This window comes from Martes martes (assembly GCF_963455335.1).
Source record: "Martes martes genome assembly, chromosome: 16".
NCBI lineage: Eukaryota > Metazoa > Chordata > Mammalia > Carnivora > Mustelidae > Martes > Martes martes.
In genome coordinates this window covers 61,757,774-61,773,387 of record NC_137904.1, presented here as the reverse complement: position 1 = coordinate 61,773,387, position 15,614 = coordinate 61,757,774, and the positions used below count along the sequence as shown (strand labels likewise).

Genomic DNA, 15,614 nt, shown 5'->3' with positions numbered 1-15,614 from the left:
GCCAGGCCGGCTGCGCCTCCCACGCGCGTGGGTCTCCCTGGGCCTGCACTTCCCATCAGAGCCGGGTGCCCGTCTGCACGCGCGGATGACTCTAACCAAGGCAACGCTTCTCACTCGACATAAACACCTTCAGGTGGGAGGGCAAACGCGGCGGCGTGCGCACCGACTCGCGGCCAGGCTCCATTCTGGAGACCCGCCGTCTCCGGAGTTGGGTCCTAACTGTCCGGGCACGGGGTTACCGCGCTTTGCCCGCGGACGCGAACTGGGGAAAGGATGGCTCTGTGACTGGGGACCGTGCTGGGGGCGACGCGGCAGAGGTTTCAGCTCCGGTTCTCGGTTCTGAGTGAGCACGGTAAGGATGGGCCGTCCAAGGCGGGAGCTCGCTCACAGAGAGGCTTGTCCTCGGGACCGCGGGTGCCGACCCCAGCTTCCTGCTACTGCTCGGGCTGTCCTGGAAATGACACACTCGCTGACCCACGAGGCAGCCAGACCCTACTTATGCTTTTAGCAGGCACTCGTGCAGCACTCGTGGTGGGCCAGGCTCCCTGGTCAATATATCAGCCCAGGTGGTCCTTCGAAATGGGGGTCTCTGTTGTCCCTCGCACTTAGAGATGACGTGTTGAGGAACTCGCCCAAGCCGCGGTTGGCCACAGTGGAGTGACTCGGGCCCAGGCAGCAGGCCCCAGAGTCTGTGTCCTCACCCTTATGGTGGGCCCCTTCTGGGCAGCCCACCCCAGAGGCAGGTGGGCACCAGACAGTGCGACGCGGCTGCTCACGGACGGCCTGTTGCATTAGTTTGGGCTCTCCCACGGAATGTGGCAAATTCAACTCAAACTAGCTAAAGAAAAAAAAAAAAAAAAGAATTGGCTCAGTTCACCAAGACAGCTTCAGGCATGGCTGGATCCAGGAATTCAGAGGATGTAATGAGGTCCCTGTTCCTCTCCTTTTCTCTCCCTTCCCTCTCCTTCCCACTCAGATGATGTCATGAGATCTTTCTCTTCCCCTATGTCCAGCTCTGCTCTCAGTATTGACTTCATTTGGGGGAGCAAAAGGTGGTTCCCAGTTGTCCTAAGCTTACAGCACCCCCATAGCTAGAATGCCAGAGAAAGAGCCCATCCTCCCCAGCCCCACACACTTGTCAGGGTCTCATGAGCTCTACGTCTGGCCCCATCACCAGGCAGGCGCGCCGGAACCACGTAGAGACACCAAGGGTGTTCAGCCAGGGGAGGGAGGCCGGGCAGACCCAACAGGGTGGTCCCAGCACCCAGCGCCTCCCCGTCTGCCCCAGGGTGGTGAGCAGCTGGATCGAGAGGCGCAAGGTACAGTCAGAGAAGGCCAACCTGATGATCCTCTTCGACAAGTACCTGCCCACGTGCCTGGACAAGCTGCGGCTCGGGTTCAAGAAGATCACGCCCATTCCCGAGATCACGGTCACCCAGATGATCCTGTACCTGCTCGAGTGCCTCCTCACGGAGAAGAACGCGCCACCCGACTCCCCCAAGGAGCTGTATGAGCTCTACTTCGTGTTTGCCTGCTTCTGGGCGTTCGGGGGGGCCATGTTCCAGGACCAGGTGAGCGGCCGGCCGCGCGGGAGCCCGCCGCCCGCGAGAGGTCCCGGCCGCCCCGAGCTGGGCCTTGCTTGGTTCTCGTTCTTCGACAGCTTGTGGACTATCGGGTGGAGTTCAGCAAATGGTGGGTCAACGAATTTAAAACGATCAAGTTCCCCTCGCAGGGGACGATCTTTGACTACTACATAGATCCGGACACGAAAAAGTTCCTGCCGTGGACAGACAAGGTGCCTGCCTTTGAGCTGGACCCGGACGTCCCACTGCAGGTGACTTGCCCCGGACAGGTGACTATTGACGGGCAACTTCGGGGCAGGACTCCTGCTTGGCGACGGGCGACCAAACGCAAACGCTTCCCCAGCAGGACCTCCTGCGCAAACCGGAGACACAACAAACCGGTCGGGTCCCTAGATGAGTTGGAAGGGGGACATCGGAGGCGCCGTGCATCTGAGGCTCACGGCTCCTCCTTCCCCTGCGGTCCTCCCGCCCCCTGCCCCAGGCCTCTCTGGTGCACACCACAGAGACCATCCGAATCCGCTACTTCATGGACCTGCTCATGGAGAAGTCGTGGCCGTTGATGCTGGTGGGGAACGCGGGCACGGGCAAGTCCGTGCTGCTGGGGGACAAGCTGGACAGCCTCAACACCGATGACTACCTGGTGCAGGCCGTGCCCTTCAACTTCTACACCACCTCCGCCATGCTGCAGGGTGGGGGCGCGGCCGGGGCAGGGGTGCAGGGTGGGGGGCAAGGCCCACGGTGGGTCCCTACAGCCCAGTCTGGACACCCCCGGTCATGCTCATCCCACGTGGCTGGCCCCCGGCCCCCACATTCCCCATGACCCCTTCTCACCGAAGACCCAGGGACTGGCCGGGGTCCTCTTCCCTTGCCAAAGCCCCTCTGCTGGCGGTGAGCCACAGAGTAGGGGGGAGTAGGAGCTCCTGGGCAGGTCCCACAGGAGCCTCTGCCACAACCGGTCTGGGTGGCCCCGAGGTTGTCCAGCTGGAAGGTTCCTGCCGCCTTGACCTTGGCCCCTCCATGCCCACGGCTCCTTTGCTCCTGGGGGTGATGAAAGTCGAGGGTCCCCTCCCCGGTGCCCCCTCCAGGGCCACTCCCTTGGCCACAGTCTCCGGTGCTGGGGACCCTGGGCCCAGCGGGACCTCCCAGCAGGATGTAGCAGGGACAGTGACAGCCGACCGGCTCCTTTCTCTAGCGGTTCTCGAGAAGCCACTGGAGAAGAAATCCGGGAGGAACTATGGCCCCCCAGGCACCAAGAAGCTGATCTACTTCATTGACGACATGAACATGCCCGAGGTTGACAAGTACGGGACGGTGGCCCCCCACACACTCATTCGGCAGCACATGGACCACGGGCACTGGTGAGTGGGCGGGGAGGGGGTCCGGGCAGGGAGCGGGACCGCGACACAGACAACGGGGGGGGGCCCTCAGGGCTGGAGGATGTATCAGGTCTCCCCTTCACCCATCAGCTAGGCCCCGGGCTGGCAGCCATGGCCAAGGGCACCCACGGAGGGAGGACAGACAGGTCCCTCCCCATCAAGGGTCCGTCTGGCGGAGGAGACAAAGAGGTGCAGTCGGACAGGCAACAGGCCTGGGGAGGCCGCCCTGCTCCTGAGAGCTCGAGGCAACGTCAGGACTGGCCGTGGGATGGACTCTGGAGGGACGGCATCCCGGGCAGAGCAAATGCCACACACAGAGGCCCAGGGGAGGAAACATGGCCCGAGGAGGACCCAGCGTGGCTGGAGTGTGAGCCAGAGAGAGAGACTCAAGACTCAAGACTCAAGACTCAAGACTCATGCTGGCCCCAGAAGCCTTCTCCCGCGGGCAGCAGAGAGCCACGCATGGCCTGTTTACAGCTGCGGTTTGGAAAGACCAGAACAACATTCGGTTTGGTTAACCTACATGTGTCTTGACACAACGGTCCTCTAATGACCTGGCCAGTGGCCCAGGCCAAACCTGGGGGTTTGGGGACCGAAGGAACCCAAGAACTCCCATTGGAAATCAGACCACGGAGGCACGAAGCCCACCCCTTTGTTGCCAAGAACTAGAGGCAGAGAGGGGTTCACAGGGTCAAGGCCCCCTGCGCCCATCGCTTGCCTTGTCCCGTTCCACCATGCTGAGCTCAGGGGCAGTAGGAAGCCGGGAAGGTCAGCAGGGAGGCAGGGGCAGGGACATGGGGACAGGGTGTCAAGGACCACTCCCTAGGGGATGTGACCGAGCCAGACGAAGGGGTCCGGCCCCAAGCAGGCACTGAACGTGGTGTGGGATTGGCCCCGCTCGAGGAGACTCAGGACAGCCCAGCCACCTGAGGCCCCCCACTCACACACGCTCACAAGCCCCCGCACGCACAAACGTAACCGGGGTCAGAGGAACGGGGAAGAGGACTTGCCGTGTCTGAGACTGACGGCGGGTCGGCGTCCAGAGTGGGCCAGGAATTCCTAGGAGCCGACAAGAACAGGCAACAGCTCCCAGCAGAAGAAAACACACAGTGGGGGGATCCCCCGTGGGTCTGAAGTGCAGGGAAATACTTTATGATCTTGAAATGCCTCTGAGTCCCTGCACATGCCATCAAGGAAATACCCAGCCTACGTGATGATCCTGGTCCCCCAGGACGTAAGGACAAGGGGGCAGACATCTGCTGAGCACTGGCCCTATTCAGGGGTCCTAAGTGTGTCTCAGTGCATTAGCTCGGTCGCTCCTCATCGTGACCCAGGGGCCTGGGCCGTGGCCGCCTTGCCCGGCCCTCCCCCCACCCAAGGCTGCAGAGCTGGGATCCGACCTCACGCCCGCACCCTGAGCCACTACGATGCCGCCCATTTCAAACTTTTCTTGAGACCATGAAGCAACATTGGCCATTGCACCTCTAAGCGATATGCCAGAAATGACCGGGGGCGGGCGGGGGCACCCGGGGAGGGCTCCCCCAGGCTGGCGGCACGACGCGGCTCCCGCCTCCCCCGCGCAGGTACGACAGGCAGAAGCTGACGCTAAAGGACATCCATAACTGCCAGTACGTGGCCTGCATGAACCCCACCTCTGGCTCCTTCACCATCGATCCCAGGCTCCAGGTAGGCAGATATCACGCTGGTTGGCCGGCCGCTCTGGGCTGGAGGCATACTTTGGCACAAGAAAATAAAAGCATTGATTCGGGGTGCTGTCAGGGCTGCGGGCCGACGCTCTCCGGAGAACCCCCTCACCTTGCGGCATGCCTGCGTCAGGGGGCTCCCCGGGGCAGCGAGATGGGAGCCAGCCCCCCCCCCCAGGACCCCACAGGGCTGCCCGAGTTAGCAAGTACAAGTACGGGCGTCCTGTCAAATGTGAATTTCAGATCAACAACAAACATTCGGCTGGGATAAGCATGTCCGGTCCGGTGTCCGGGACACCCCGGTACCGAAAACAATGACTTGTTGTGCGTCTGAAACTCAGACTCCACAGGATATCCTGGATCGCCTCTGCGACCCCACCCCGGCAGGACCTCCCCGCTAAAGGATCAAGCAGACGGGGACCGAGAATAGAACACCAGGCCTGGGCCCCGAGACACTCTCTCGCCTCCGCCAGAATGTGGCCGGAGAGCGTGCTGTGTGGATCTGGCGGTTTGGGACACAATTGTTACTTGATGGGGTTTTAGCACAAGGAGGACACCTGTCTGTTCTGACCACGCCCACACGTCCCTCGGGGCCGTGGGCGGGGCCTGCCCCCCACCCCCAAGAAGGCAGCCCCAGCCACAGGCTGGGCCCCGCGGGCGGCCTGATGGGGTTCGTCTTGTTCTGGGCAGCGCCACTTCTGCGTGTTTGCCGTGAGCTTCCCGGGCCAGGAGGCCCTCACCACCATCTACAGCACGATCCTGGCCCAGCACCTGGCCTTCCGCTCGGTCCCCATGGCGGTTCAGAGGATGAGCGGCCAGCTGGTGGCCTCGGCCCTGGGTAAGCTGGCCAGCCGCAGCCCCCCGCCTGCGGACACAGCCGGCGGCTCTGTGGGCCCAATGGCTTCTTCATACACTCCCCCGGCCAATAATTTATTCATACTTTCAAATCAATGCTTTTAAACGAGGCTGTGTTTCAGCAGGAGATATTGTGAAATCCGACTGCTTGAGGGGAAGGCGGGGGTTAGGAAATTCAGCGCATACAAAGGATTTACACTCAGCAGAGCAGCAAACCTCCCCCCTCCCCCATCAGCTGCGTAGATTTCCTCCTTCCGTTGTCACTATTTCATTGTACATTTGCTCTCGAGACCGTCCCCAAGCTCTGTACTTCCTGAGGCCATTAAGAGCACCTAAGGATTGACGTCTCTTTCCTGTAACAGCCCTGCACCAGAAAGTCACGGCAACATTCCTTCCCACGGCCATTAAGTTTCACTATGTCTTCAACCTCAGGGATCTCTCCAATATTTTCCAGGTACTGCTCTTATAGCCCTGTTATGGCCACATCCCTGATCCACAGGGGCTCTCCTCTCCTGCTGCTCTCAGGAAGGAAAGCAAAGTGATGTATGGACTGATGACCGTGATGGTGATGAGGACTGCAGTAGTGATGGCGGTGACGGTGGTGATGATGACGACAGTGATGGTGATGACGGTGATGGTGGTGGCCGCGATGATGGTGGCGATGATGGTGGTGATGGTGGTGGTGGTGATGGTGGTGGTGGCGATGATGGTGGTAGTGGTGATGGTGGTGGTGGTGGTGATGGTGATGGTGATGGTGGTGGTGGCGATGATGGTGGTGATGATGATGGTGGTGGTGGCTTTGATGGTGATAGTGATGGTGGTGGTGGTGGTGATGGTGATGATGATGATGATGATGGTGATGGCGAAGACGGCAATGGTGATGGTGATGGTGATGACAGCAATGATGTTTTCTCTTATTTACTATTTAGTCCGAGCCAGGCACCAGGTTTGGCCACATATACACCCATATTCTCCTCCAAAATACATGTCACATGCTCCTACACCCCCATGTTACAGAAGGGGGGGTCTACGACTCCAGGAGGTTAAGGCATGCTCACCTCAAATGTCATGCCCTCTAGAGGCCCCTCCTCATCCCTATGCTGTCTCATTGCCCCGGTTTATGTCATGCACAGCCCACGTCCCAGTGCATAATTACCTTTGCCTGCTTGCATCTCCCACTAGAATCTGGGCTCCATGAAGGCGGGGCCTACCTTGTGGCTGTGAGCCCAGAGCCCCAGAGAGGGCCTGGAAAATGGCAGACCCTCCATAAGAACCCACTGAACATGTCCGGGGCACTTGCTCAGTACAGGCTGAGACAGGACTGGACATAGACAGGCTCGCTGCGGCACCGTAGCTTGGAACCCATTGCTCTGGGTCCTCTGAGAGTCTGGCTCCCTGCCGTGGTCACACTCCCTTGTCCCTTCTCCGCTATCCTCCCCCTTAGAGAAGGAAGCCCTTGGTTCTGTCTCATGAGAGCCCCCTCCCCCACGCCCCTCCCCATGACGCCCCCTCCAGCCTCCAGGATGTGCATGGGCTTGGCCGTCGGCGGCTTCCTTGGCTTGGCAGATCACTGTCTGGGCAAGTGGCCACCCTCTTGAACAGCCCTTGGCTGCCCTTCGTAGTGCAGCTGAAGTCGCTGACCACCTGTGTCTGGGGCAGGGAATCTTGTTCTCCACACTGGAGATCCTGAGAACACCGCTCGACCTGGTCCGCCTCTGGCTGCACGAAGCTGAGAGAGTGTACGGAGACAAAATGGTTGACGAGAAAGACCAGGAAACGCTGCGCAGGGTCACCATCGCTTCCACCAAGAAGTTCTTTGATGTGAGTTGAGCCACCGAGTCCCTCTGATGAGCCCGGAGAGGCTCCCAGAGGACAGAGTACCTGGGGTCAACGATAAGGCCAGTCCTCTTGGAAGGGCCCCCACGGGAGGATGGGAAGGTCCACACTGAGTCCCAGTAAATGACTGTTGCGTGAGTGTGGGTCTGAGGGAGAAGGGACTGACCCCGCAGTAGGTCAGGAGGTGACGGCCTCCATCCGTCCATCTGGGGTAGAGAAAGGGCTGGGTGGGTCCATGTGCTCTGCTGGTGTGTCCCGGGCTCTCTTGGCAGATTCCTGTCTTCCTCCTGATGCGATGGGCACGGGACCGTCCCACCTGGGACTGCTGGTAGCAGAGCCCAACCTCCAGTGGGCCCATGAAGACTTGGCCCGGCATCCTGGGCCCAAAGTGTGCCAGGGCTGCCACTAACGACCTGTGTGCCCATGGTGGCCAGCAACAGATGTGCCTCCCACTTACCTCTAGGATCTCGGCGACGAGCTCCTTTTTGCCAAACCAAATCTCTTCTGCCACTTTTCTCATGGGATCGGTGAACCCAAATACCTCCCGGTAACCAACGTCGCTCATCTGAACAAGCTCCTGGTGGACGTCCTAGACAGTTACAACGAAGTCAACGCAGCCATGAACTTGGTGAGTAGTGCTGAGCTGACAGCCCGGGCGACGGGCTGAGCGGGACCCAGGTCTCCCGTCCTGTCTCATTAGGAACACCTTCCTGGCGCTCTGGGGCCCCGTGACTCGCCGCCAGCACGGCCGGGGCTGGGAGGAGGGTCTGTGCCACGGGAGGGGAGCCGAGGCTTCTCTCTGGCCTCCGCAGGTGCTGTTCGAAGACGCGGTGGCTCACATCTGCCGGATCAGCCGCATCCTGGAGCTGCCCCGCGGGAACGCCCTGCTGGTGGGCGTGGGCGGCAGCGGCAAGCAGAGCCTCTCGCGCCTGGCCGCCTACATCAGCGCGCTGGAGGTGTTCCAGATCACCCTCAAGAAGGGCTACGGGATCCCAGACCTCAAGGTGAGCTGCGGCTTTCGACAAGCTGCCCTTGGCTGGGGGGTGGGGTGGGGTGCCGAAATCTCACCACTCGCGTGTCCTGCACTCCAAAAGTGCACATCACCGCGGGGTCCTCATACAAAGGAAGGGCCAGGACACACGTTGGCCAGTGCCCACGCCCAGGTGGCAAAGGCGAGAGGATGTGTGGTGTTCGTTCCCGCTGGGCGCGAGTCTGCAGAGACAGCCCGGACAAAAGCGAAGGCCCCGGTTCCAGCCCCCGGTCCCGGGGCGGTTCCGTGCCATGCCCCGTTGGCCCGATTAAATAATTCAGGGCTGTTACTGGGTCTCTAATGACAAACTTGGATTCGGGAAGGCTGCTTTTTGAATTAATTAAATAAACATTAGTGTAAACAGGTCTCCCGTCCCCAAGGTATGCCGCCAAGGCTTTTTATTGATTTTTTTTTTTTCCCGAAAATTTGCTCTGTCAGGGAACTGTGTGCTCGTCAAACATGATTAGCCCAGAACAAATCACCGTAGCATTTCAGATCGGAGCGGGGATTGATTCGACCATATTCCACGGGCCCGTCTCTCTGCATCAGGGCCCGGGGCGCTGCTGCGGGCCATGACGGTGCCAGAGTCGGCGGGACCCTCCCCATCGTGGGCGGGCAGCTTGGGCGGGGTGATCTGGAGCCCCACCAGAGCACAGCGTCCCGGGTCCTCTGCAGAGCAGGTGGTCTGCTGGCGGAGGCCCCGGGAAGGACAGTGGGGACGACGGCCTGCCAGCACCCAGGTGGGCTGAGCTGGGGACCACGGCCTCCAGATCAGTATCTGTCTTCTGGGTGTCATCGTGCCCAGAGGATTCTGCTCTTCCTAACACAGGACTAGCCAATGCGTTTTTTAAGTCCCTGCCTTAAGGGAAAGGTCTCGCTACGTGGGGGTTCTCCCAGACGCGGCCTCCTGGCCGGGATCGGCCAGCTAAGCCGACCAGCATCATTCTCACTGATATCCCGCGGGCACTCAAGGCCAACTGGGACCCTCACACCTGAGCAGTATCGTCTCACGGGGTTTTCTCGGCTGGGAAGTTTCTCGTCTACTAACCAGATCGCGTCGGGTTACTGTTACGACTGCGTCCTGCCCTATGCTCTGTCCCTGCGCACATGCTGTTCCCGGCTCGTCACTCTAGGGCCGGTGGTGAGCGTCGAGTCTGAGTGGTGTTATTCTGCTCATAGAAGAGCCACGCCAAGGCCGGTCCTCAGTCCCCCACGGAGCCGTTTTGTGCTGACCATTCCCTGTCCTTGATGGAGCGGCGGGTGTGGGCTGAGAAGGAAGGAAGGAGGCACGGCGGGCCGGCGGGCCTCGCGCCGCGCTGTCAGGGGACGTGACCTTGTTATCCAGTCCGCCGCATAAGCTGTGGGCGCCCGCTGGAGGTTAGGGACGCGGCAGGAAGGGGTCAGGAACCGCCCTCGAGGGACCCTGCGAGCCGCGGGGAAAATCCGGGATTTGGTCCCCAGGAAACGAGGGGCCGTCACGTGGTTGAGCAGAGAGGACCAGGACCTGGGAGATCCCAGAACCAAGTGGAGGGTGGCTTGAGGACCAGTAGGGAGAAGTGGAAAAACCCAGTGACCCCATGAAGGCTGGGACAGGAGAGTATAGCGAGGGGGGTGGGAGAGGCTGGAGTCTAGGGGTGGCCTGAGGGCTCTGCCCGCGCAGGAGGGAGTGGGAGGCGGGCCTGGCTGGGGCCCAGCACCCTGCACTTTCCCCCATCTAACAAGCAGCTCTGGGGACCTCCTGGCCAGAAACGGGAGCTTGTGCCCCACCCCCATCACTGCCGACCCCAGACTCACCCAGATGCCAGTGATCCCCAACCTCTTCCTTCTCAAGCAGGTGGTGTGGGGAGTGGGGAAGGGACCTGCCCGCTGCAGCCGAGCTGACAGTGACCAACAGGGTGGCGTCCCCTCCAGCCCCGCCAGGCAGGAAACAAGGATGGGACGGAACCGCGCTGGGGGCCGAGGGCGGCCGGGTCACAAGCGCCAGGAGGAACGCGGGGCACGAACGCTGCTCCGCGTATGGGGGTGTCTAAGGAGTCGGGGGGAAAGGAAGGACATGTTGGGGGTTGGGAGGTGCTGGGAGGTGGGAGGTGGAGACACCAGACGGCCCGCAGCCCAGGAAGGTGGGGATACGGGGTGGGCAAGGGGAAAACAAACATGGCCCACGGGGCTTACGGAAAACCCAGACATCCCAGAGAGCAAGTCGTCAAGCCCTGCATGGGCGCGTCACTCCTGGGACGGCCACGCCAGACGTTCTGCGTACACACCTGTGTGCGGCGCGTGTACGCGGGCGCGTCCTGGAGAACGGCCGCTCTCCGAGCCGCGGTGTGCCGCACTTCCCTTTTTCCCTTTTTACTGCTCTCCTTCACGCATCCCGTATCCTCCCGGCACGACCACGCAGCCGTCCGTGAGCTGCTGTTTTAAAGCCTGCTAGGGCCGGGACAGGCCGCACGTAGGGACTGCACGGAGCAGAGACCCCTTTTAGGGTCTCCGAGGTTTTGTGGTTTTTTTCCCTCTTTCTCGGTGAAACGGACCTAACGCACGATTTACCGTTGTGACCGTGTCCTGCTTGGGTCCAGGTCGACCTGAGCGCGCAGTACGTGAAGTCGGCGGTGAAGAACGTCCCCTCCGTGTTCCTGATGACAGACTCGCAGGTGGCCGAGGAGCAGTTCCTGGTGCTGATCAATGACCTGCTGGCCTCGGGGGAGATCCCGGGGCTGTTCGCGGAGGACGAGGTGGAGAACATCATCTCCTCCATGCGGCCGCAGGTGAAGGCCCTCGGCATGACCGACACGCGGGAGGCGTGCTGGAAATTCTTCGTTGAGAAAGTGCGCAAGCAGCTTAAGGTAGGAACCCCCGTCCTCACGGCATCCGGGGACCGTCCCTGGGCCCAGCACGGGGCTCGCGTCCGTCCTCCGGCCGCACACCCTACACACACGAGGTTGACTAGACGAGCGGGCACGCCTCAGCCTTCCGCATTCCTTCTCAGGGAAACTGGGCTCAACTACCCCTTCAGGCACCCCCATCAGCACCCCCATCAGACTGAGGGCACTCTGGGTCCTCTTCTCCCTTCTCGTCAGGGTCCGGTAGGCGCAGCTGCCCCCAGCCGACGGTGCTGCCCCTGGGAGGGTCCACCCCCCGTAGCTCTTCTAGAACCTGCTGGCGACCATCGCCCCGGCTCGATGCCAACAAAGCACGTTTCCTCTCCAGCTCCCCCGTCTGGGTTACGCAGTCCCACCGGTGGCTACGGTTCCGGGGCTGAAGGAGGCCCTGATGGGTGCGCCCTGTGCCCGGCTCCTCCTCCGGGGCCCGGCCCTTCCTCCGTGGAACGGCCGCTTCCACCGAGCCGGCTTCTCCACCCGGGAAGAAGGGGCTGCGGAACACGGAGGGGCCCGCGCGGCCGAGGCTGTTACCTGGCCGGCACAAGGGGCCGCCCGGGCCCGTGTGCGCTGAGCACCGTCTGCAGCTGGGGTCCCAGGGAGTGAGTCCCAGGCTGTCTGGGGATGAGTCCCCCTCTTGGGGGCCTGGAGGAGGCTCTGCGTCCCTGGGAACCGGCCCTGCCGAAGGGACGGTACCCCTCCCCGTCCTCGGGCCTCGTCTGCCCACTCTGTCCTCCCCCCGCCTTTCTCTTCGCCCGCTGCGGGGCCCATGTCAGAAGCCTTGGCGCCCTCTGGACTCCCCCGTGCCTCGAGAGGGCCGTGGAGTCAGCGGAACATTCCCTGGTTGTGACGGAAACCCAGAGCCGGGGCGCGCTCCGCAGACGTGTGGGAACAGACGGCCGGGAGCTCTCTGCCCGAGGGAGCCTGGCCCTCAGCACCACTGTCCCCACGAGCCGCTCCTGTGTGTCCCGCCTCCAGGTGATCCTGTGTTTCTCCCCTGTGGGCTCCGTCCTGCGTGTGCGGGCGAGGAAGTTCCCTGCCGTCGTCAACTGCACGGCCATCGACTGGTTCCGCGAGTGGCCGGAAGACGCCCTGGTGTCCGTGAGCGCGCGCTTCCTCAAGGAAACCGAGGGCATTCAGGTGTGCTCCGAGCTGGTGTTCCCCGGGGAGGGGAGGGGACAGGCGGGTCGCGGGACCCCACCCCCTCTGCCTCCAGGGCCCAGGGGAAGGTGAGCCGGCCTGGTGCAAAATTTAAGAGGGGGGAGGGGCAGGTGTGACCTCGGGAACCAAGACCAGTGATGTCTGAATGCAATACTGAAAAATCACAATTAATCTGAATAATACACAGTGAACAAAACTGTAAACAAAGACAAGCTGCTCGGTGTGGGTTTCACGGCCGGGGACACCCATCTCAACCAGGGCGGGTGCCCCGCCCCCGCGGCCTCTGCCCAGCCCCATCCCGGACCCGGCCGACACCGTGTCCCAACAGACGGAGCAAGGCGGGCTTCAAACACAGCCCCTGATCAGGGCTGCTGGGAGCACCAATGTCCTCCTGCCTTGGGCTCCAACCCGGCTCCGCTCGGGCCCCCCCGCCCCCTGCGCCCTGCCCCCGTTATAGGCGGGGACAAGTGTGATGGGTGCCGGGGTTTCTTTCGTTGGAAGGTGGTGCCCCCGTTTGCTGCTGGAGCTCATTGCCGGCCTTGAGATGTTCGTTAAACTCTGAGCCAGCCCACGGGACGGACGAGCCCCGCGATACCTCAGACTTGGTTATCGCGTTTTACTTACTGTGAACACGTATTGGTTATGAAGTAGGATAAAATAAACCTGAAATGAATGTTTCCCCCTAGTTGTAGAGGTGGGTAAAACCCCACGCTTGTCATGGCTGGAGTGCCCACGTTCGGGACGGGCCGTTCCTGGGAACGCTGCCACTCCCACGTTTCACCGGGGGCGGGGGGTGGGCACGGACGTGGGTGTCCAGCTCCCAAGACAGCGGCCTTCTAAGATCGGGGCATGGCCTCACCGCTGGCACCAGGCAGGGTCAATGCCCAAGGAGAGGCAGGCGCTGGATGAACACGTCCCCAACTCAACTCCAGTTACGTTGGTGTCACTCGGACGGTTCCTGGGACACAGCCTGCAGGCAGGTGGGGCAGCCCAGATGACCCCGAGGTGGGAAGGGAGCTGCTGAACCCCAGGACGCAGCTCGGGAAATGCGCGTAAACACTTGCTGGATGGCTGGGCGGCTCGAACACACCGTCCGGCCCTGCACTTCCCCAGGGTCGCAAGCGGGTGAGTCAGGGAGAGACGATCACCAGAATAACGCCGTGTCCTGTCCCTGGCACTTAGCCAGGCTGGAGCACGGTCACCAGCGCCCCGGGCTGCCTCTGCGGGCACCGCTGTCTTGGTTTAGCAAGGTCCCGGCGAGGGAGGGAAACCCCGTCTTGCCGAATCGTGGTGACCAGCCGCCTCCTCCCCACCCCACCCCCCACCGGCAGGAGTGGGGTCGCTCCCACCAGGGAACGGGGAACAAACGGCCCGTCTCTCCTTTGCAGCCAGAAGTCAAGGCCTCCATCAGCCTCTTCATGGCCTACGTGCACACGACGGTCAACGAGATGTCCAAGGTGTACCTGGCCACGGAGAGGCGCTACAACTACACCACACCCAAAACCTTCCTGGAGCAGATCAAACTGTACCAGAATCTGCTGGCCAAGAAGAGAACGGAGCTGGTGGCCAGGATCGAGAGGCTGGAGAACGGCCTGATGAAGTTGCAGAGCACCGCGTCCCAGGTAGGGACGGCAGCGCACCGCCGGCGGGTCCCGGAACCTCCCCCCAAGTGAGAGAAACAGGACCCCCGCCTTAGAGAAGGTGCCGTTCCCAGACCACAGAGAACACGCGGGCTTCACTATAGAAAATGGGCTCACCGCGCTTTGGCCGTGATGTCATCGTGCTGGGCGCTTTTACGTGGGGGCCCAAGTCCAGGGGGATCTGTGTATCGGGTCAAGAGTGTCTGTGACCACTCACCACGCTGTGGTGCCCTGATGGAAAGGCTTTTGCCACCCAGTTTTCTTCCTGGCTTTCGGAGCTCTCCCTCGTGCAGCCCCGGCCCCAACACCATCGCTGCCCACTGTTGGTGTCCCCAAGGGAGCCTGCAAAACAGCCCCCCACCCCATGCCCCTGCCCAGGGGTGACCCCGCACAGCTGGGCCCGCCCCGCCTCTGCCCCCAGGGAGACTGAGCCCCTGAACCACAGCCAGGCCAGCGTGCCCCTGCCGCAGGCAGCGTGGCAAGTGTCAAGGCCACCCCCGTGGGGCGCACAGTGGGGAGGACGGTAGGGGGCGTCCCAGGGAGACGAAGCTTGGAGGGGCCCAGCAGGATCACTCCCTCCCAGACAGCTCTCGCGGAAAGGAGCAGGGAGAAGGCAGCCAAGCACGCCGCTGCTTCCCCCGCGATGAACCTTCAGACACAGTCCTGTTAGGGCGACGGAGGGGCGTCCTTGCGGGAGAAACCATCAAGAATGGGGCAGCATCGCCCACGCTGTCACTCCTCACCCGCACTCCCTCTCACCTGGCACGGCCACGGGCGGCACGGCGCCGCCCCACCGGCCTGCGCGCGGCTGCCGGGGCCCACGCCCACCGTCTCTTGGTGTCTCTCCCCCAGGTAGATGATTTAAAAGCCACACTGGCGATTCAGGAGGCCGAACTCAAGCAGAAAAATGAGAATGCGGACAAGCTGATCCACGTGGTGGGCGTGGAAACCGAGAAAGTGAGCAAAGAGAAAGCCATCGCCGACGAGGAAGAGGCCAAAGTGGAGGTCATCAACAAGGTGCGCAGACAAGCCCGGCTCCTGGGGCTCCCGCGGCTCCCGCGGCTCCCGCGGCTCCCGCGGCTCCCGAGGCTCCCGAGGCTCCGGAGCGCAGCGGCTCTGCCGGCCCGGCCTCCCCCACTGGGCGCCCAGCACCGCCTCCAGGCTCAGGCCAGTGGCAGGCAGAGGGGGGATCTGAGCCGGGACCCACATCCACTCCCAGACTGTGACCTGGCCTCGGAGACCGCACGCAGCTGTTCACATCTGGGTGCCCGTCTCTCTCCAACCCCTGCTTCCAGAAATGCCTCCCCTCGGGGGCTGCGGGGGACTCCAGGGGAGAAGCTGGCCGAGTCCCACACCTTCCGGGCCCACCTGCAGTCGTGCCCCACGCTGTCCTTAGAGTCGGGGGCTGGATGGACCCTCCCACGGTGCTTTGCAGAGATCCTGTCCCTTCTGTCCTCCCTCCTCCGAGCCCAGCAAAGCCCCCGTCACTGAAGCTCTTCTTACCGATAGAACCAACGTCTCTGTGCTTGGGGGCTCAGAGGCTCAGAGGGTCCT

General features: G+C 62.2%; 1 protein-coding gene across 2 annotated transcripts in view; it reads left to right on the top strand.

The window, feature by feature from the left end:
* The window catches only part of DNAH17 (dynein axonemal heavy chain 17), a gene marked incomplete at its 5' end in the record, with an annotated part of 91,969 nt that overhangs the window by 51,644 nt on the left and 24,711 nt on the right, over positions 1-15,614 (top strand). For both annotated transcript variants that reach the window (XM_080826459.1, XM_080826458.1), the window contains 14 exons: positions 1,289-1,571; positions 1,661-1,834; positions 2,065-2,272; positions 2,776-2,941; positions 4,543-4,645; positions 5,353-5,500; positions 5,880-5,971; positions 7,177-7,338; positions 7,817-7,981; positions 8,166-8,357; positions 10,960-11,226; positions 12,238-12,399; positions 13,809-14,042; positions 14,913-15,077. In XM_080826459.1, coding sequence (XP_080682585.1) covers positions 1,289-1,571; positions 1,661-1,834; positions 2,065-2,272; positions 2,776-2,941; positions 4,543-4,645; positions 5,353-5,500; positions 5,880-5,971; positions 7,177-7,338; positions 7,817-7,981; positions 8,166-8,357; positions 10,960-11,226; positions 12,238-12,399; positions 13,809-14,042; positions 14,913-15,077 — 2,521 coding nt within the window. The remainder of the gene's footprint in view (positions 1-1,288; positions 1,572-1,660; positions 1,835-2,064; positions 2,273-2,775; positions 2,942-4,542; positions 4,646-5,352; positions 5,501-5,879; positions 5,972-7,176; positions 7,339-7,816; positions 7,982-8,165; positions 8,358-10,959; positions 11,227-12,237; positions 12,400-13,808; positions 14,043-14,912; positions 15,078-15,614) is intronic.